Source organism: Olea europaea, unplaced genomic scaffold, assembly GCF_002742605.1.
Source record: "Olea europaea var. sylvestris unplaced genomic scaffold, O_europaea_v1 scaffold1802, whole genome shotgun sequence".
Taxonomy (NCBI): domain Eukaryota; kingdom Viridiplantae; phylum Streptophyta; class Magnoliopsida; order Lamiales; family Oleaceae; genus Olea; species Olea europaea.
Genome location: NW_019235765.1, coordinates 158,802 through 180,455, shown reverse-complemented (window position 1 = coordinate 180,455; position 21,654 = coordinate 158,802). Strand labels below are relative to the sequence as shown.

Here is a 21,654-nt window from a genome sequence, read left to right as displayed (position 1 = left end):
TAGACACTAACCGGGCTTTATGTCTTTCTATAGTTCCATTGGTATTTACTTTAACTTTGTAAACCCATTTACATCCAATTGGTTTCTTCCTAGCAGGTAATGGCATCACTTCCCCATGTCTGATTTGTTTCTAGAGCTTCCAACTCCTTTTCCATTGCAATAACCCATTCTTGCTGTGCACTAGCTTCCTCATATGATTTTGGTTCCTGTACAGTTGACACTTGGCCTAGAAAGGTAATATAATCTGGGGAAAATGCGGGGTTAGTAATGTAAGGGAAAGTATTAGGTATGTATATCGAAGGTTGCTTGTAGGCAGCAGATTTAGAAGTGAAACCATCAGTAGAACAATTGGTAACAAAGTCTTTGAGCCAGGTTGGTGTGGATTTCAGTCTAGTACTCTGTCTTGTAGGTGCAGGGTCAGATGGAGGAGAAATAGGGGATTGTGTTATTGATGAATTAGTTTCTGATATTGCTGGAAGATCAGGAATGGGATCAGGAAGGTTATTTTGGTCTGATATTGGTGATGTATTGGATTGAGATGGGGAAATGTGTTTGGATGGAGAGTTAGGACCATGAAAATTTGGAAAAGAATAGGGTAATGGGATTTCATTGATTGGCTGAGCAATTTTGCAGAAAGGAAAATGATTTTCATAAAAGATTACATCTCTAGACGTATAAATCTTATGATCTATAAGGTCATACAATTTGTATACCTTCTACCCTGGTTCAAAGCCAATGAAGACACATTTATAGGCTCTTGGTTCAAATTTGTCCTTGTGATGTTTGGTGTTTGTGGCATAGCAAAGGCACCCAAAGCATTTGATATGTTCATATGAAGGTAATTTTTGGTAAAGTAGCTCAAAAGGTGTTTTCCACTTTAATATTGGAGTAGGAAGTCTGTTTAGGATGTAAGTTGCCATTAAAATGGCGTGTCCCCAGAATTTTTTTGGTAGGTTTGCTCGGGATAAAAGGGATCTAGCTATTTGCAACAAATGTTTGTGTTTTCTTTCCACTCTTCCATTTTGTTGTGGAGAATAGACACAACTTCTTTGGTGGATGATTTCCTTACTTTCTAAGAGAATTTTAAAGTCTTTATTCAAGAATTCTGTGCCGTTATCAGACCTTATTGTTTTGATTTTTCTATCAAACTGATTTTCTATTATCCTCAAAAATTTGTCAACAATGGTAATGGTTTGGGATTTGTGGGCAATGAGAAATGTCCAGGTTGCTCTAGAGTGATCATCAACAATGGTTACCATGTATTGAGCACCAGTTAATGATGGCTGTTTATAGGGACCCCACAAGTCAATGTGTAATAAATCAAAAGGTTTATCGGAACAAGATTCAGTCAAGGGAAAAAGTAAACATTGTTGCTTGGACTTAGCACAGATATCACAAGGTGAGATGTCAAAGAAATCATGATTATTACAAGCTTTGATGTGTTTCAAAACAGTAGCAGATGTGTGGCCAAGTCTTTTGTGCCACATTACACATGATGACACATCAATATTGTTATCAAAAGTACTGGAACTATTACAGGAAATAGAACTTTTATTACATTTAGCTAAAAGTTCAGGTAAGAAACTAGATTTATCAAGAATGTAAAGGGTGCCTATCATTCGACCAACAGCTATAACTTTCTCAGTCTTCTGGTCCTGCAACAGACAGTGAGATGCATAAAAATTACAGTTGATGTTGTTTATTTTGGCTAGTTTACTTACAGATAGTAGGTTGTATTTGAAGCTTGGCAGGAATAGAACATTTTTTATGGTTAAAATTGGGTGGAGCTGAATGTCTCCTGATGTTGTAACATAATTTATGCTACCATCAGGTAAGTGGACAGGAAGTTTTATAGCTATAGGCTTAGTTTTCTGGTATGATTTCAGTTCTTTGCACATATGGTTGGAGGCGCCAGTGTCAACTATCCAGAAGTTATCATCAAATAAATCAGCTGTGCTCAGTTTAAGAGTTAAGGCATGAATCTTACCTGCAAAATCTTCCAGATTCGCAAAATTAATGTGGTTGTCTCCCATGTTCAACTTTGCCTTCATTAACTTCATCAATTCTTGTTGGATCATGTTGGATAGATTGTTCTGTACTTCATTATTCTTGCTTTCATCTTGTTCTGTATCCACATCCAAAGGAGTTTCTGTTGAATTAACAGCTGTAATTCTATTCATACCCTGTCCCTGTCTCTGATCCTTCAACCCCTTAAACCAATCCGGATATCCATTAAGTTTGAAGCAGCTCTCTCTATCATGACCAGATCTGTTGCAGTGACTACAAAACTGATTTTCCTTTCCCTTTCTCCAGTTCTCAGATCTCTTGAAATTTCCTCTTCCAGTTCCAATTCTAACTGATGTTCCTCCTCTTCTGCTGTTTGTTTGTGTCATCCTTGTAAATAGAGCATTAGTTTCACTGCCCTCTGAATACACCATCTGTACCTGTCTTTGTTTCTCCACTTGCATCATCATCGAATAGGCTCTATTCACCCTAGGCCATGGGTCCATAGATAGGATCTGATTCTTCAAATTATCATAGGACTCATTTAGCCCCATCAAAAATTGCATCAATTTGTTTGAAGCTTCTCTATCTGTCATTTTTTTTTTATCGCACCACAATTACATTGTTCACATGTACATTGTGGTATAGGATCTAGGGCATTTAACTCATCCCAGAATTTCTTCAATTTTGAGTAATATTGCATTATACTCAGATTTCCTTGATGAATTGAGCTGATCTCACGTTGACTATGATAAATCATAGGACCATTGCTTTCACCATAATGTTCTTCAATTTCCTTCCATAATTCTCTAGCAGATCCAGCATAGACAAATGATTCTGCAATTTCTTTCGCTATTGAATTTAATATCCATGAGACCACCATGCAGTCTACTCTTCTCCATTGAGCATATTCAGTCGAATTTTTTTCAGGTTTTCTGCAATCTCCAGTAATGAAATCAAGTTTTACCTTCGCCTCTAGAGCAATCTTCATCGATTTGCTCCAGGTAAGAAAATTCTGTCCTGTTAATGGTGCTGTGACTAGCATCATTCCAGGATGGTCAGATGCTTGTAAGAAAAGAGGATCTCCATTGTTCTAAGTAGAGGTCTCCTTCGAAGCACTTCCCGTTCCTTCTTCTCTTCTAACACGTACTGGTATGGATCTTGTTCCTGACAATTCATCATCAGCCATTTCTTATCAGGATTACCTGATTAGCTAAACTATTTTGGTTTGGATCTTGCTCTGATACCATAAACAATATCAAGGCAGAAGATATCAAGACAGAGAAAAAATCATGAAGGAGAGAAAAATCATATTCGTATCTCACTTGTTCAACCTCTGAATTTACACTATATATATACAAGATGTAAAACTGAAAATATAGCTAAACCAATAGAAAAATGACAACTCATCAAACTATTTAACAAACTAACTACTTGGAATATTAAATAACTAACTAACTGGAGCTGAAAGCTGAAAGCTGACTTCCCATTCTGTACATATAGATGGAGAAGGACACTTCAGAGACGATTCTGTGAAATTATTGAAGGAACTAACGACGTCGTTGGAAATTTGCTCAGCGCAAGTGAACGGCACGGAGCGGGTGCTGTGGAGGTAGTTTGAAAGGGTCTTCTGGAGTTCTTTGACGGCTTGGGGCTTTGCCTCCCGGATATTAGAGAGAAGGGTTTATGGGTCCTGAAGGGCTGGTGGAAAATGGTGCGAAAGGCGGTAAATAAAAATATGGAGGTGGCAGTTGAAGTATCACCGGCGGTGACTGTGAAACATGGCTGAGAAAGGATTTTGGTTAAAGAATTACAATACTTTTTGCACTTTTGGTCCCTAACGTTTGCACTTATTTCGGATTTAATGCCTATCATTTCAATTCAGGCAGAAGAGCCCCAATTGAACCTGATTCCAATATTAGCAGGGAGTAGGTATAACAGACCCTGAAACTGGAAAAGAAATCCATCGACTGAGCACCTGTTTGATGTAATGATGTACATTACGTTGAAAAAATATGTTTTAAATTATGACTTTTAGAGAATTTGTGGCTAAAAAATATGAAAAAAAAAAAACCTTTAAGTTTACTTGTAAAATAATTTATTACGTGTGCGGTTGAAAAGAGTAGATGATTAATGAGATTTGAGTTAATGGAAAACAAGCATGGGCTAACTCACCTTTGCAACTTGTGACGGTACTCTGCGTTAGGCAAATTTTACAAACTTTTGTCAATCAATTGAAAAGATAGGGGACCAACTATTTAAAATCACTAATAGTGCCTTTAATCTAAGTTAAAATCAAGCAATCAATGTTAATCTTATTTGTCATGGGTTCCACAACTTCTCAATCATACATTTCAAAAACTTCTATCATAATTTAATAAAAAATTTAAATTTTAATCTACATCAAACACCCTCGTAAGAACCATACTTGCTATTTCTCACAAACAATAGATATACTTCTTGCTAAATACCAGAAACAATAGAAACCTTGTATTCATCTTCTTCGGGAGGTTTATTTACATCAATTACAATGAAAATTGAAGCTTCATTAACATCAACAAACCTTAATTTAATTAAAACGTACAGACCCTTTACCCTTGTGGCAAACCAAAGACAAAGATTTTCACTCCTCGGGATTAGTCGAGCGAAACTCGAACACCTGTGTCGTAAGGATTAAAAAAAAAAAAAAAAGACTGAGAACAACTTTACAAGTCGAAATTTCAAGAACAAGTTAGCGAGATCTTGGTTGAAATAACCCCTTAAACAAAGCCAAAGCACGAAAACTTCCGAGTAGATCCCAGGTTCATCCTCTAGTTCTTCACTCGTTCTTGGTATTCAGTCTTTAACCTGGGCACAGCTATGGCGAAGAACAAGATTCTCTAGAAAAAAATTTATTTTCGAAAAATAACTTAATAGTAATAGCAACACCATATGAGTACTGAAAATGAAACTCTTCATGATATAACTTGTTCATAAAGAAATAAATGTCTACTATCAATTCTTTGAGTCGAATATGAAACATCTAAAAATAAAGGAAACATAAACCTAAAGAGAACTCATTTTTTATTTCACATTTATAAAATACTGCAGATTCCATTTCTAAATGCCATCCCAAAATTACAGGGACAAGAAAAAAAAAACCATAAATTTCCAAGAGCGAATTTCCAGAATGATTACTCCTCACCCAGAATAAACACATTTCCAAGAAGATTGCATGTAACCCTGCATACAACAGAACTAAAACAACAATGGTAAAATCAAATATTTAAGCATCTCTCAAGACCTTTTGTTAATTTCTAGATACCCTGTATAAATTAGGGGTTTCGATTTGGCTCACTGGCTCGGGCTCATGAAGCAGAATCACTCAAAGGGTGACGGTCTCGGGGACTCTCGGGCTGACATCCGGAGGATAGATGGGGAATCCTTAATGCAGCTGCAAAGATGTCAGCCATGTGTGCCCAGATTCTGAAAATGAATTACCACCATGTTTGGGGCGTCTAGAATGGCAAAAATTAACCTCCTTATATTTTGGATACTCAAAGGAAGGTTAGCAATTTTGATCTTGGCAACAGACATTGCAGACTTCCTTCTTGCTGAATATATTAATAGCTTTCGAAATCCTGGATAAATAGGACCTTGAGAAAAGAAAAATATATGGAAGTCAAAGTCTGAGTATCTTGTGCGTGTAAAATTATCACTCAAATTCAATCATGAAGCTCAATAACTTTAAAATTACACCTATACCCAGAACAGCATGAATATTGCCCAGCTATGAAACTCTTAGTTCTAGATCAGACGTTATTTTCAGAGTAACTTAATAATTATTGGAATTATAAACACATTAATGGACTTGTTCATTTAACTAAAGGAAAAATGGAGGCTGGTTGACACTTTTGACTGGATTCAGTCAATTTTGACCATGTTGGGGTCGATTTTACTGGGTTGAAGATGATTTGACTACTTTAACAAAGAAAGTGCTACAAAAACAAGGCTTCATGAAAAAACTAAGAACGCTTTCACCAGATGTGACTCTCAATTACACTATCCGAATTTATGCCTAGATCAATATCATGTATATGAGAATTCAATATTTTAAATTTCACATTATCAACAGTGTTCACAATTGCTTAAGAATTTTTTTTTTTTTTTTACAGTTGGTTAAGTTAACATGAATGAAAACAATGATATCCTAAGGTAAGTTATGAACATGGGGTAAATTATTATCAGCAAAGGGTTCATATTTTTACATTTAGTTGCACGGAGATAAGGATATGTTAAGACCACTTATGAACATGGAGTGTTCAGAATTTGTTAAATGAGTTGAACGGAAATAAGGATATATCCTATGACCGCTAATGATCATAGGAAACTTAAAAAGTTCTACTATCGTGTCTGAAGAAACAGCCAGCAATGTTTTTCCCAACATTGAGAACTGAAAGCTGTATAATAAGGATCGCTATGCATCGCAAATAATTCAAATCCAAACATCTGATTTTTCAAACAGTCTCTTCGAACAGTAGGCAAGCGATGAAAAATTCAATAAAAAAGCTTCTTAAACCAAACGAATATTGAAAATGAAACTCATAAAATAAAATTCAACTTTGCAACAGTCTGTGTTCATAAAAACTGAACTTCTACTCACAATTCTATTCGACAACCAAGAAATTTCTAAAATGTAAAGGGAACATAAAGACTAAAGAGCCCTTGTTCTTCAATTCAGATTTACAAAAATTTTCACTCCATCTTTGACGCAGCAATGGTGCATACAGCCCCGTTTGCAGTATTCAAGACTCTAACTTCAGTTAGTTTTTAGATACCTTGTATGAATCAGGAGTTATTGATTCCAACCATGATCCAGGAAACACATCCTGCACATTAAATTAGATTAAGTAAATTGCAAAGTTCAATAAAAAGGGAAGAAAAGAAATTCAAGTCAGAAACTTTTCTTACGTCCAACTGTTTCTGAACATTCTTCGCTCTCTTCTTAGGCCTCCTGTTAGGCCTCAATCCAGTAAAACCATAAATATCCTCTTCAATCTCCAGTTGGGATAAAGAGACCTCGAAGCTCAACTTCTTCTTCTCCTTATTTTCTCCAGCCCCTCTCTCACACCGCTCTTCCTGATTTTTTTTCCCATTCTTGCACGGAATTTTGATCGAGATTTTTGATCCATTTCCTTTAGTTCCAGACTCTGACTTCATGGAATTGCTCCTGCTAACAAGAACCAGCTGCTTTGAAGCAGAATCGCTCAATGGTGATGGTCTCTGCGAATCTTGGGGCCGAGATCTGGTGGATGGATGGGATCTCTGGGAAGGAGACTTGACAGAGTGGCTCCGGAGGCAGCGGCTAGATTGGATCTCCTTGTTCAAATTCAAAGCAGGCAAAGAGAAATTGTGTTGCGGCTGAGATTGGGCTGGAACTCTAGAATCCATCACAAACTCCCTGCATTGGAACTTCACGTTAATCAATCACATCTGTAATTTTCTTCAGACCTCAGTAATTTAAACAAAATTTACACAGCAAAAGGAGTTGTGCGTATATAGGAATTTCATCGAAAGACTTATGGTCCCACTTGTTTACCCAAAATCAGCAAATATTGAACCAGCATAAGGAAATTCAAATAAAAACCCAAAGTAACAGCACGAGATTCCTGCATTTCATTCAAAAGAACAAATTCAAAGCTGCTCTCATTTCTGGAACAATCCAAGAAGGGTTTTAAGTTTGCTCATTGAAGTAACAAAATTGATTTAGATGAGTTAAAAAAGATAACAAAACCGTGTCGGGTGACGGAAAAGTTTTCGCCTATTTTGAGTAAAAGAATTATAAAATGACAGTGAAATGAATCAGATGAGGATAACTGAAGAAACTGAACCACTGCTGGAAGACGGCGGAAATTGGCGGAGAAAACTTGGCGTCAGTCCAAACTAAAATAAGATCAACAGTATGGTTTAATCATAGAAACTAAGAGAATAATGATTTAAAATAATCGTTAAGAGGAATTTAAAACTTCAAATATAATTACGTAGATGCAGAATGAATAAACAATCTTTGAAATCTGGGTTTCGGGAACAAGAAATAATCCGATAACTTGAGAGTTGAGAGGGGAATATAGGAACTGCGTGCGCCTGTCGAGAGAGGATTGAATGGAATGGGAATAGGTTGCATATAGTGTTAAAAAAAGAAGTTCATTGATTGAGTCAAACTATCAATTTCATAATTAAACTCTTATCTTATTTCAAACGAGGCTAAATAAAAATTTTGCAAAATTTTAATTGACCTAAAAATTCGGTTGTTTAGGTAATCTTAAAGATTTCAAAGAGGCTGGTAATCTTCTCTTGTTTTCACTGTCAACACGTTTGTGAAAAGAAAAGTAGGAGCAAATAAAGTTTAGGATAAAGATATTTATACAAAATCTTGTTGACAAAATGGTGTACTCACTCTCACAAAATTAGCGGATCCCACGTGAATTAAAAAAATGCCAGCTTGTGGTCCCCACACCCATTGTGAGTATTGAGTAAGGGAGTTTGTAAAAGAAGTTTGTACATTTAGTATGATCCTTTTAGATGACATAAATTTCTAAGTAAATATAAAAAATTTGCACGTTTCATCTTTAACCTGTCACATAAGTACCAATCTACTCCTTTTTTTCTTTAGTCCACCCTAGAGTGACAATGAGTAGACTCGAGACACCACTAGCATCCACAAACTAATAGATTTGGTTCCCACTAGGCTAGTTGGAAATGGGCTGAATCAAGTTATGCACAAGTCATCGAGCCTGCTTAATCTTAAGAAAATTAATACAACGAACGGGCGAGTGAAAAATAAAGAGTCCAGCTCAATCCTCGGCCTTACTCCGATGAGTCCGAGCTCAAACCGTTTGTGGACTAAATCGAGACGACCCGAGCCTACAACGTTTCATTGAGTCCCTCTTTAAAAAATAAAAGCATTTACAGAAAATGAAAAAAGCTTCCTCTTCATCATCCCCAGAAAAAGGTTAAAACACATCTTCACCATAAACCGCACCTCTCACTCCGACAGCCAACCACCCCAACCCAAAAGCACCTTTTGATGGATACAAGAAGGGGAAAAAAACACACACACACTACAACAAAATCAAAAATCATACCGCTGTGATCATAGAAACCGAAATTCGCCAAAAAATAATAAATAAATAAATCACAAAAGCCGAGAAAGTCATTGCTCTAAAAGAATTATTACAGACATTTAAATGCAATTACCTGTGATGCAGAAGGCGCACGATCTCTAGGTCTGAATTTCTGGAAAATGAATAAAAAAAAATCCTAAAACAAAAGACAGCAGAAGTTTTTATAATTCCTGAACTATGTGTTTGGAGAGAGAGGGAGGGAGGAATTCTGACGGGTTGGGTTGAGAGCGGTATTGGGGCTTATATGAGGCGGTTGAGTTGTTTGTATTGCAGTATGACACGTGGCTTCGGTTGTAGGCAGTGAGAAGAAAACAAAACACACTACATTTTAATAATTTGATATTGATATTTAATTGATAAAGTAGTGAATTTCTACATATTTATATATCTCGGTATTAACTCCAGTTTTTATTTAGAGAGGGAAAAAAAAAAAAAAAAAAGCGCCAATAATAATAATATTTGAAGATTCGATTCTGCAAATGAATAAACTCCGATACTCTTTAGGATTTTGAGGATGAAAGGATAGCGGGACTATACTCTTATTAACACAACAAGTGTTAACCGAAACGCCCAAAAAAATTAAAAATAAAAAAAGGGCAGATAAAAGTATAAGCAATACGTGCATATTACAAAAACATAATATCTATTTATTAATGTTTGTTTATCATCAATAATTAGATGGATACGACAAAAATGGATAGAATCTTAACTAAGAACGACATTCACATATTGAATCATTACTTAAACAACTGTCGAGAAAATGTACATTTGACACTTGTCATGACAATTCAAATACTTATTAATATCTACTTTGGTGGCATCTCGGTGTGCTTGCACGTGCAACATAGCTCCATTGAAATTTTTCTATGGATCGAATGTCGTATATATTTGTTTTCGAGTAAAATTTGTTTTTGCACTTTTTCAAGATCAAGAAAGCAAAAAGTGTACCAACAAAAAACAACATAGAATTTTATAATACTCTTCATTTCAAGTCAAGCCCTTGAGCTCCATTATAATTAAAATTTTGAGAAAAATGTATTTTGTAATATTGATATTTTTAAAAATATGTTAAAAAAAATGAAAAATTTTGAATTTACGTATAATATTATTTTATTAGCTTATTAACTATTTCTATCAAAAAACTAAATTGCAATAATGAGTAGATTTCCGTAAAATGAAATCTTGCTTCTAACATTCTCACAGGCATTTGGAGATTAGCCTATTCTCTATTTCTATTTACTTTCCTCCCACAATCAAAATATGCTTGTATTGTATGTTAACAAAATTTTATATATATGGACCACATCATTTTGAAACCAACATTAAGAGTAAATATTTTTAATTTACATAAGAAAATAATTAAATCCCAAATTGATAAAGTGCATAAAAGAATCCCATTTTTCATTAATTAATGGGAAATCAAACGGTGTTAAATGACAAATTGTATTAAAGCTACAGATGATTTTTGTTGAATTAGGTAAAAGTGATGACAAAAAATTTAAATGAAAAGACAATCACATTGAATTCTAGCAACTTTTTCTTTTAGATTTTGCAAATATGGTTATTAAAAGCATTACTCAAGACCTATTTGAACTATATTTTTTGGTGATGTATTATTTTTGTTGAATTAGGTAAGAGCGAAGACCAGAAATTTAAGTAAGAATACCATCACATTGAATGCTCACCAACTTTTTTCTTCTAGATTTTGCAAATTTGGTTATTAAAACGAGTTTTACTCATTCTCTGTTTCACACACACTTTTTTCTTTTTCTTTTTTTTACCTTTTCCTATCCGAGTTAGATTTTTACTCAACTAGGGATGGCAATTTATTCCGTCCCGCGGACAGGGGCTCCCCATTGTGGGGCGGGGCCACCCCGTGAAGAAAAAAATTAAAAAATATTTAAAAATAATTTTATTTCTAGACAATTCATTCGTTAAAAATTCATTTTGAATTTGTATTTTATTCTTTAATAATAACATAATTCAAAACTTTCAAAATGTAAAAAAAAAAAAAAAATACAAAAAATTAAACGGGGCAAAAAGTTGCCCCATCCCCGCCCCGTCTAAGGTGGGGCGGGGTTTTGGCCAAACGGCCCGAACCCCACCCCCCCCTCCCCTCCCCATTGCCATCACTTTGCTCAACGCCTTTTTCTTGTCTTTCAAAATAGGGAAAATTGTCTATGGGGTTTGTGATATTCTCATCCCCATTTTATTTGGCAAAGTATTTTTTTAAAAAAAAAAAGGACAATGCACCTCGTCTTTTTCAACTATTGGTCGACGACTTTTTTCCCCCTTGATGATTCATTAAATTGGATCAATCAATTCAACCAAAAAATTAATTGAAGGTATTGGAACCATCAAAATAAGCCAAGAAATGTATGGTTGGTTCACATCAAAATTTTGAGTTTTTCTTCTTTAGGTATTCATTTACCATTAATTCAGCGTTTGAATGTTGCGGTGTTGGTGGTACTGTTTTCGGGACTTGTAGGATGTGCCGTGGGAGAGATGATAGTTGATGAGATAAAGATTATGATTTGTCTTTTTCTTTTCATTTCATATATTTATATTTTTCCTTTTTTTATTTAAAATAGAATCGTAAATTGACTGAAGAAGTGGTTGACCTTTTTGGTCTTTAAAACGACGAAATTTAACAAGTTATAATGGTACCTATCACCTAATTTGTTGCAGGGGAATTTACAAAAATGTCAATTTTTTTGAAAATGCACAAAAAACTTTGATGTGCACACAATTTGTACAAAAATGTTACTTTCTTGTTGTCAAATGTCTAAATTACCCTTAATTTGACCTTTTTTAGAGCATTTAATGCTCCTTCATGATTTTTTTCAAAACAATTAATGTTGTGATTTGATTGATTAATTTGTATATTATAATCATTGAATATATGAATATTATATTGTAAAATACGAATTTAGTTAATAAAAATGAATATAAAATCCTTCAAAACCCTAGTTAACATAAAAAAAACAAATTTATTGTTAAACAAACCCTTATTTCATTCATCTTCTTCATCCATTTTCTTCTTCATCAAGAAGATATTATTTCATCCATCTTCTTCATCTATCTTGAAAGATTAGAGGTTAGTTATTACGAATTGTTTTTATTTTTATGTAATAGCTTACTCTTTTTAAAATGTTAAAAACAACATAATAATCACTACTATTAATCATCATTGTCTTATTTTTTTAATATTTTTGAAGGAAAAACATACCAAAAACATTTAGGAAAATGTGAATAATTCCATATTTAATGAGGCATTCAGTCATTTATTTCTGGAAATAGGTTGTGATGTTGTAGTTGAGAAATGATTATAAGCATTAATGCTACCAAACACATTTGAAACTTCTCGACAGTTCCGACAGTTGAACTGTCAAACCCGACATTTATAAACTGTCGGGATAGTTAACTAAACTGTCAAATTGGACAGTTGAAAATTCTTGACACCCTTCATTTGACCTTGTACAATTGCATAAGTTTAAACATTCGAACGTGTCACTGCCATGCTATTATATAATTGATATATTGATTGCGGATAATTCTTATCGTTGTTATCCCAACATTTCAGGTATGAACAATAATTTGAGATTCATCGTGTCGCACGGGGGAAAGTTCGTTCAGGTGAATGACGAATGAAAGTGGACTGGGGACCAGACCATTTCCATTTTAGTGCCGAGCAGTATTACACTACCGAGGCTATTGTTACGGTTGAACGAGAAACTTGGTGTTCTCCATTCGCGAACAAAAATGGAATTGAAGTTCAAAATTCCGAACATGAATATACCGCCAGCCAAAATACTCGAAGATGAAGACATAAATTGGTACATATCGGTTCATAAGGAAACTGCCCTCTGCGTGACAACTTTGGAAATCGGTCTGCCAAGTGTTGAAATGGAGAGGGATACAAATTACAGCCAACAATTGTTCCCCTACTGTGTTGTACATTGAAATCTATTATAATACACTTTTGATTATCATTATTGCTTGTAGTCGTTATTTATCTTTGGATTGGCATAAACATTAAGAGCATCATGTTGATGACCTACAGAACATCCCGACAGTTCACATGTCGGCCCCGCCAGTTGTCTTCTGTCATTCTCGACATATGACTGCAAATGTCACACAACCATGGTAATAGTGAATAAACAACTCGACAGATAACAACAAAGATACATAACTGCCACGTGTAATAAGGACAAGAAAAAAGTACCTAAAATAATTTGTTATAACTCAACTTGAAGCACTCCAACTATTCTCTTGTTGCAAAAAAAAAATCATCCATATCATTCGAAAACTGCTATCACTCCATGGTGTACGACATCTTTCATTACTCTCCATGAAACACCGTGTATGTTCCCCAATATTACTACTAAGCAAAGAGAACAATTAGACACTTTGACTCAATTATTCATACGAATATTAGAGATGCGAGAGTGTATTGTGTTATTTTCAAAAAACAACAATTGATCGGTTTGCCCCAAAACGTACACTATGATGAGCTAATATATTTAAAAACAGAATGTCTATTACCAAAATTCAAACCTGAAGAGTACATTTACCCTCTCAACTCTACGCCCGTGTCTAGGACAATGCTCATGAAGTAACTTGTGTGTAACTAACATATCTCTCAATGCTATTAATAACCAACTCCAAGGAAGGAAGCAATTATGATCATTCACTACTCAACCACCAAGTCCAATCTCTAAGTAAATTTGAAAATCAATTGGTGTGATGGTTCAATAAATATCAACTTGCGGACATTAATCCCCCATTTCTTCATAAATACTAGGACATTGTGACTCATAAATCATGTGTACAATGGCTTCTTATAGTTTCCTGCAAACCACATCTTCTCATATGCAAGTTATTGGAAGCATGGTTGTAATGCTACAGTTTCCCACTTCAATGGCTCATCATCTTTACCCACATCAAGAAAAAATAATTGGAATAGACATTAACTCATTTATAAATTAGTTGTACCATGGTTTTCATAACTTTAAAAAGAATATTGGAATACACAATAAAAAATAGATAATTCAAGTAACCAGGGCACAAATTATCAAACAACCGTGTCCACGCTACGACTAGGTTATAGAAATGTAGTGTTCAGCACAGAAACATAAATAGTTTGTAATCATGATAACTGACGTCTTTCACCACCCAAACAAATGTATTAACTGTCAAAAACTTTTTATGTACACGATCTTGGCCCACAATCGAACATGATGTAACCATTACACGTACTGTAGAGTAGCTCCACGACCCAATTTAAAAAACAATCTACTACTCCTTAGTATAAACATTTTCCGTTAAAAATCACAAATATTTCATCTGTCAATGTCACATAAATTTCACCAACGAATGCAAAATATTATACATTAAGGGAAAACAAAATGTTCTTCCATGCAACTGCCCCAGTCACTATCTATCATTGTAATGTAATCCTGAATGCACCATTGTGAATGTTGCTCTTTCTTTGACAACGTAATCGATTGCTTCCACCTCCCATTATTTCTATAATGTACGCATCAACACTTTCAGGAGATGTGGGCCCACAACAGTGCATTCTCCAAAACAAGAGGCTCGAAATCCATGTCTCCTGTGATGAAACAAAAACGATTACGTCAGACCAAAATATTTCAAACAGACGTAGATGTCTGGATGAAAAGAAAAAATTAACCACATATGGACAAATCAATCAAAAAATTGCCCATATCATAGCATTCATACATGTTAATGCGTGCAATGTTCGGCTGAACCAAAGTTCCACTTGCGGAACTAAGCTAAGGAAAGGAAGATTCCCGACAGTTCATATGTCGACAAGTTCATCTGTCGAGAATTACTGAGGCTAATTGTCGGGAACGACAGTTCAACGCAATAACATTTCTCTACAGTAGTGAACTTTCGACAGATAAACTCTCGAAAAATCTACTCTTGACCTATTATTCAATAGCTACTTAACTTCATATTCGAGTAGAGCGAAACATTAAAACTACAGGTATGCTATCAAGTGTCTATCAAGATTTTCACCCAAATACAACGAATACCACCACAATATATGGACTTGCAAGTGAAACCAACGTTATTTCTCATACATTAAGTGACACATATAGCAACTTAAACATTGCAATAACCATTCAAGTCATGGTTCATACTTCTTATGTGCAGGGTAGACTGCATAATAAAAAGATAAGAATTTTTCAGGAGGAGGCTATTGGGAAAGGCATAATAAAAATGTATAAAAATTTTAACCCAAGGCCAACACTATACAATGAATGTAGAAAAATTTTCTCTTTTTCTGAAAAAATTGCAAAAAAATAAAGAAAACACCAACTTCAATATATCAGTTATGGTCTTCGTCGGCAGTGGAGTGATTGACGACGGTCATCGACGGCTGGGCGTTGGACGATTCGAATGCTAAGGGAATCTCGCCTTTCGTTGGTTCGTACGACGAAGGGGAGTGAGTTCACCAAAAGCTTTTGGTGTTCATCGGTGGTGAAAGAAGGGAATGTGTGAGAAAGATGATAATTCCAGTGAGAAAGGAGAATGTGTGTGAGAGAGGAATGTGTTTCAACAATGGTTTCTTCTTCTTCTTTGTGTGGGTTATTTCCCTTTCTTCACTAATTTTTATTTTTACTTTTTATTTCCATCAATGCATTTAGTACACTGAAAGTTCACAGTTTTTGTACAATTTTGGAAACTATTAGTCAAATCTCATTTAATTAGGACATATAGGGTATTTAAAATTAGCTTTAAGGGCAAATATGTCTAAAATTGACATTTTTGCAATGTCAAAAAAAAGTGACATTTTTGTAAATACAAAGCCAAAACTTGACTATTTTGATAATTTCCTCTTTCTTGCAAATACACGTCGCAATATGGAATGCTAAAAGCAAAAGCATTAAACATTTAGCCCACGTTTGTCTGCCATTATATAAAAACTCTTTTTGTTTTTTTCTTTCAAACTCATTTTATATATTTGTGTGTACATGCAAATTAGAAACTTTTTTCTACTTTTTAACCATTTATTCTCCCTAAAAATCAGTATTACAAAACTTTTTTTGCTTTTTTCAAAAAATCCTATTTTGCGCGGGTTAGTCGCTAACAATTAAAAAGGGATCAGACGATTATGTAAGGGACAAACCTCTTGAGACAAAGTCCCAAAAATGGGCGTTTTTATTGGCGATGACTTTACAATTGGAAAATAAAAACAGAATGCCTCCAAGGGGCTCAAGCACACGAGTTACTGAAAAAGAAGAGTTTAAATCTAAGCTAAGAAATTTAAAGTTACATATTCTCTGTTCGAGAGTGTTTGATTCGGGGTCTTTTGCTCTATGTCTTTTCTTCCTTTTATACTCCCTGGATGATCTCTTCGTGATCAACCGCTTAAAACTATTTGATCGCTCTATAACTGCCCACTTTCCTTGTAGTGGCCAATTTGTCATGAAACTGCCTTCTCTAACTGCTGCCATTACTTTTGTCGTTCAACCGTCTTCAATTGAATTTCTTGAATCGTGGGACGTGATAGGACTACCCAATAACTTCTTTATTAACTGCACTTTTGGGTAACCATGACATCTTATGTTTGCTAAGATGCTGGGCGACTCGAATGTTTGGACGAGAGCAGGGTTATAGCTCTGGGCGACTGCATGACAATTCATTCGCTCAAATCTTGGGCGACTTGCAACCTTGGGCGATGGTACTACCGTGTTCATGGGCTTCCCTATTTGGGCCTTTATCCTGCATTGCCTGATTGGTTCGTTCTTTGGGCTATTTGATTTTTGGGGATCTTCCAGTTGGGCTTCATCCCTTGGGCCTATTCGACTTGGGCTGAACTTTTTGTGTGTCTACAATTACCCTCCAATATGACAGAATTAATACCAATTATTAATTTTTGCCATATTCACTTTGTGTTTCCCAACAACATTCGAAACTCCCAAGAATTTCAATCATTGTTTTCTTCCATAACCTGAAAAGGTGCGACGTTTGCAAACCCTTATAACCCCCAAATACGCTATTTCATCACACCACTAAATCACGCCTCATTTTTTCGCGCCTCTCTCTCGCAATATTACTGTTCATCTTCTAGCTTCTCTACTACGTAACTCTGAAAAACTCTATTTCGTCCCTAATGGTTGCTTTACAATCCCAGTCTGGTGACTCCTTCAGTTTCGAAGACTTTCAGAAACTTCTTACTCGGCCATATATAACTTCGAACTTCCTTGCACTGTCCAATGTCGAACCCAATGAGTTCTATCTAGGTCCTTTATTCAACAATGTCGAGGCCATCGAACAAGCGACGGTCGGTCGGTCGGTCAGCTGTTCCCTTGTACTCAAGGCCCTCCGTTTCTAAATTCTTTGCCGCTGGGGCCACTTCGCGAAAGAGGTATTCGTACTTGGCCTAAATTTGATGTCGTTTTTCGTAGATGGCATGCTCACCTTGTGGACCATGATCCTACTAAAGCAATTTTTGATAATGCTAGGATTTCTGATTTGTTAGAAATCTCTCTTCAACCCCCTGTTTTTGACCCAGTACTTTTTCCAATCGCTTTAAATTTTTGGTCTTCTGAGTATAATACTTTTGTTTTTCCTCTCGGTCCCATGTCCATTACCTTAAGGGATGTTGGGGCCCTAGTAAATCTGCCACCTTTGGTCGATACCATTTTCCCTGGTATTTTGATTTCTGGTGTCGCCCTAAAATTTGATAGAGGCCTCACCGAATCTTATTCAAGCCTGCAAACCTTTCATAACCACTCGAGCGCTGAGCCTTCCCATACTGAGTGAGTGGCCTTTCTTCTGAGTTGACTTTGTAAATACATTTTGTGTGTGCCGAGCATAAAGCCCTCCATGAGCTATTTACCCATAGTGCACGAATTGGCGCGTGGTAGGCCTCTAAATTTATGTTCTTTCTTTTTAGCTGCCCTTTATAGAGGCATGACTTCTCTTCAATCCCAATTGAAGAATGGTGCATCTCCCACTGGCAGTGGGCCTCTTTGGTTCACTCAAATGTGGTTGAGAGTCTATTTTTCATCGCTTGGTACTCCATCTTTTTCTAGTCCTTCTGCTAGCTGCTATGGGCTAGCCATTAAGCCTCTGACTCCTGTAAATATGTTCAGAAGGGATATTTTTTAATTCTTTTATACTTTAGATTCAATCCCTTCCTTCTTTTTTTTCCTCCCTTTTGACTCCAGATTATGTGCAACCTCCATCCACTCTGGATAGTGCGAACACTTCCTTGTTTGTTTGGATTCAGTTTTCGACCGGGATGGAGTTGTTTCATGATATTTTGACTGGGACCAATGCCAAGGCTAGGGTAGAAATATATGGTCCCCAATTTTTTGCTCGCCAACTTGGTTTTGGCCAAACTTGGCCCGTTCTCCCTTGCTATTCAAGGAACTTGATAGACCGCTTTCACACCATTAATAAGGCAGAGGCAGAGGCTATAAATGCTCACAATCTTCTTTTGACGAGCAGCTTTTCATTAGCCCCTTTCAATCCTAATCGTGCCATCCATCCCCTTTTTGAACGACTCTGGCCGTCAGTGAAGCGCAAATTATTTGCGACTGATGCCAATCATGCTTTCCATTCACTAGACCAGCCAAACATTTCTTCCACCTCTCCTGTTTTGGTCACTCCTATATCCATCAGGAGTCCCTCTTCCTCTGCTCGTGCTAAACAATCTGCCCGTCCATCGACTTCTCTTCCTGCCAAGCCTACTGCAGCTAAAAGTGCCCCAAGCCGCAAACGGCTAGCCTCGGCGTCTCCCATTTTGGAGGATGATGCTGATGATGATGATGATGATACCCCTCTCATCGTCAGGAGGAAGGTAATTAAATTGGTTTACTTATAAGCATACCTTTCCATACTTGAGACTTTTCCATGTGCTGATAGTTTATTTGGACCTCTCAGAAAAGTTCGTCCTCTCCCTCGAAGGCTTTGGTGTTGGCAGCTCCTGCTCCATCATCCTCTGCTGGGGCTGCTTCGTCCAAACTAGCTGATGAAGGGACTACGCTTAAAGAGAAATCTTCAGTCCCAAAATCTTCATCACAACCAATGGACGAGCCACCTTCTTCCCAGGGCGTTGACCCCCCAAACGTCGAAGTAGAAGGTAATTCGTTTTTTTTATGCTTTACCTTTCCTTGTGCTAGTGGTGTTGATTTGTTGCCTTTTAAGTTCTACAGATGTTCCCATGAGTTTGCCCGTTGCGGCACGGTCTTCTCGCTTAGACAAGGGGAAGTCCTCAAGAATGGTAGAGCCACAGGTGGCAGATTTGGCTGGGGATATGCCATCTTTCAAGATTGCTGATGAGGTAATCTTTGCTTCACCTTTACCTCCATTTTGTTTAGTGTAGTGGAAACCTTCAATATTGGCGATTTTCTTTGTAGGATGCTGATAAAATTTTGTGTTCCATTCAAGACTTGTTCACTTCCTGGGGGCAAGTCAAAACATCTCGCGCTACTTCAGCCAGTTGTCCTTCTGCTTCTTCAGAGGACGATATGAAGTTCCTCAAGCAGTCAATATTTTGAGTATGTGTCCTTCATGGATATGGACATCAGTAAGGCTAGTGCTGCCAGGCATAAGGATAAGCTCGAGCATTTGAATGCGAAATTGGAGCAAGCACTGACACTTCCGTCGCTTAATCTTTCTGCTGATTTTAAAGCAACGTTGAAAGTTATCCATTCCGAGGTCCTCTCCTTGCTGGCCAAGAATGTAGAACTGAAGGCCAAAGGTACTCAATATCTTCGCGCCGTATCTGAAAAAGAGTCTTTGCTTCTGGAGATCAACAAAGTTGAGGACGAGTTGAAAGAAATCTCTTCCGAAATCATGATTGAAGACTCTTTGATGACTAGTTTGGCTGCTCAGATGAAGGAGCTTCAAGCCAAGATAGACGACTGCAAGGCAAGAATGGCTGCTAAAAAGCGTAATGCCTCCCAAGGAATTGAGCGAACTAAGTCTTTGGTCGAGCAGTACAAGAAGTTGAAAGTTGATGATGATGTTGTGGCTGAATTGAACATCACTTCTTCTCGGTAGAACGAGGACTGGGGGAAACTTAGGGAAAGAATTCGTTTGGTATGGGGCGAATTGTAATTAAGACATATAATGCCTTAACTTTTTTCTTTTTATAATTTCGTATTGACTTTTTCTTTGTAACCTTGTATTGATATAACAGCAGCCATCATTGTTAATGAATAACTATTTTAGCCTCTTCTGTATTTATTGACGTTCGTTTTTTTTAATCGTCAATCGCTCAGGCATTTAATTGCTTTATGCTAAAATTTCTGCCCATTTTTTTTCTTGATATTTCTGCCCGACTTTGGGCCACTTAATCCCATTTACTAGACACGAATATGGCTGCTCATATTCTGTCTTTTCACCCTCATCCCCTTATAAATGCACATCATATTCTGTCTTTTTATCATCATCTCCCTATAAATGCACATATACTTCATACTTTCCATCTTCATTTCTATTTTCTTCTTAAAAAAAAAATCAATTTGCTGTCATTGCTTGACATTTTTGACAATCAATCCAAAACTTTCATTTTTCATGAAAATGGATCATCTAATTCGCTCACTTTGCCATCTTTCTTGATGTCACCTTGGGTATGGGAGATATAGGAAATATTCTTTGGCCAGCAGCAAAGTTTTTCCATCATCTCCGTTCCTACAAGGAGTTCAATGATGGAAAACAATTTTTGGGGTGCTTGCAGGCCACCTTGCTTGCGAGAGTGCTTCTCAGCCTCCTTGCCCATCGTTGCAGCGATGCATTTAGGAAGGCGATGTGAGGGCGCTTCATCTTCCTTTCTGCTTGCTGAGAGTGCTTCTTGGTCTCTCTGCTTGCCTTTGCAGCAGTACGATCAGGATGGCGATCAAGGCCAGTACCCCCTCTTACTCGGTGATCGACCAGGAGATTAGTCTGCTCTTAATCGTAGTTTATAGAGCATTTAGCATCTTGTATTTCACAGCTTTGTAATGAACATTTGATAATAAAGGAATTTATTTGAACGTATTTCGCTCTGGCCCTTTTTACTCTACGATCATTCAATACGATTTGGTTACGCTTTTATTTGTTCACTTTTCCATAAGGAATGAACATACTTTTTCAAATATTTGCCATTAATGAACCTCATGTGCTTGGTGTCGTCTAAATCTTCCAAATGATAGGCTCCATTAGGCAATACATTATTCACTTTATATGGTCCTTCCCAATTGGGAGATCATTTGCCATACTTTGGATCTTTGCTATCCAAAGGGAGTACCGTTTTCCAAACCAGTTCGCCTAAGCTGAACGACTTGGCTATAACTTTTTTATTATAAAATTTAGCCATTCTTCGTTTTTGAACTTACAATCTATCTGGGACGTCTAACTTTAATTCGTCCAACTCTAATAAATTTTGAACCAGTGATTCGGTATACTCATCATCACTTAACTTATGTTGCAAACACACTCTGATCGATTGCACGTTGATTTC

General features: G+C 36.5%; 1 protein-coding gene across 1 annotated transcript; it reads right to left on the bottom strand.

Annotated features, from left to right (window-relative positions):
* Positions 1 to 4,940: 4,940 nt before the first annotated feature.
* Positions 4,941 to 9,455, bottom strand: LOC111378331. Its single transcript, XM_023001513.1, has 4 exons — positions 9,241 to 9,455; positions 6,955 to 7,444; positions 6,822 to 6,872; positions 4,941 to 5,639 (listed from the first exon to the last, which is right to left on the bottom strand). Exons 2-4 carry the CDS (start codon positions 7,432 to 7,434, stop codon positions 5,607 to 5,609), a joined length of 564 nt encoding a protein of 187 aa, XP_022857281.1. The 5' UTR covers positions 7,435 to 7,444; positions 9,241 to 9,455; the 3' UTR covers positions 4,941 to 5,606.
* Positions 9,456 to 21,654: the final 12,199 nt, after the last annotated feature.

What these genes read in the sequence shown, in the direction of transcription:
- LOC111378331 (XM_023001513.1), bottom strand. Translation starts at nt 7,434, where the DNA reads ATGGATTCTAGAGTTCCAGCCCAATCTCAGCCGCAACACAATTTCTCT. An exon ending in ATGTTCAGAAACAGTTGGAC is followed by an intron (nt 6,873 to 6,954) that starts GTAAGAAAAGTT and finishes TTTAATGTGCAG; the next exon opens with GATGTGTTTCCTGGATCATG. An exon ending in TAACTCCTGATTCATACAAG is followed by an intron (nt 5,640 to 6,821) that starts GTATCTAAAAAC and finishes TCTTTTCTCAAG; the next exon opens with GTCCTATTTATCCAGGATTT.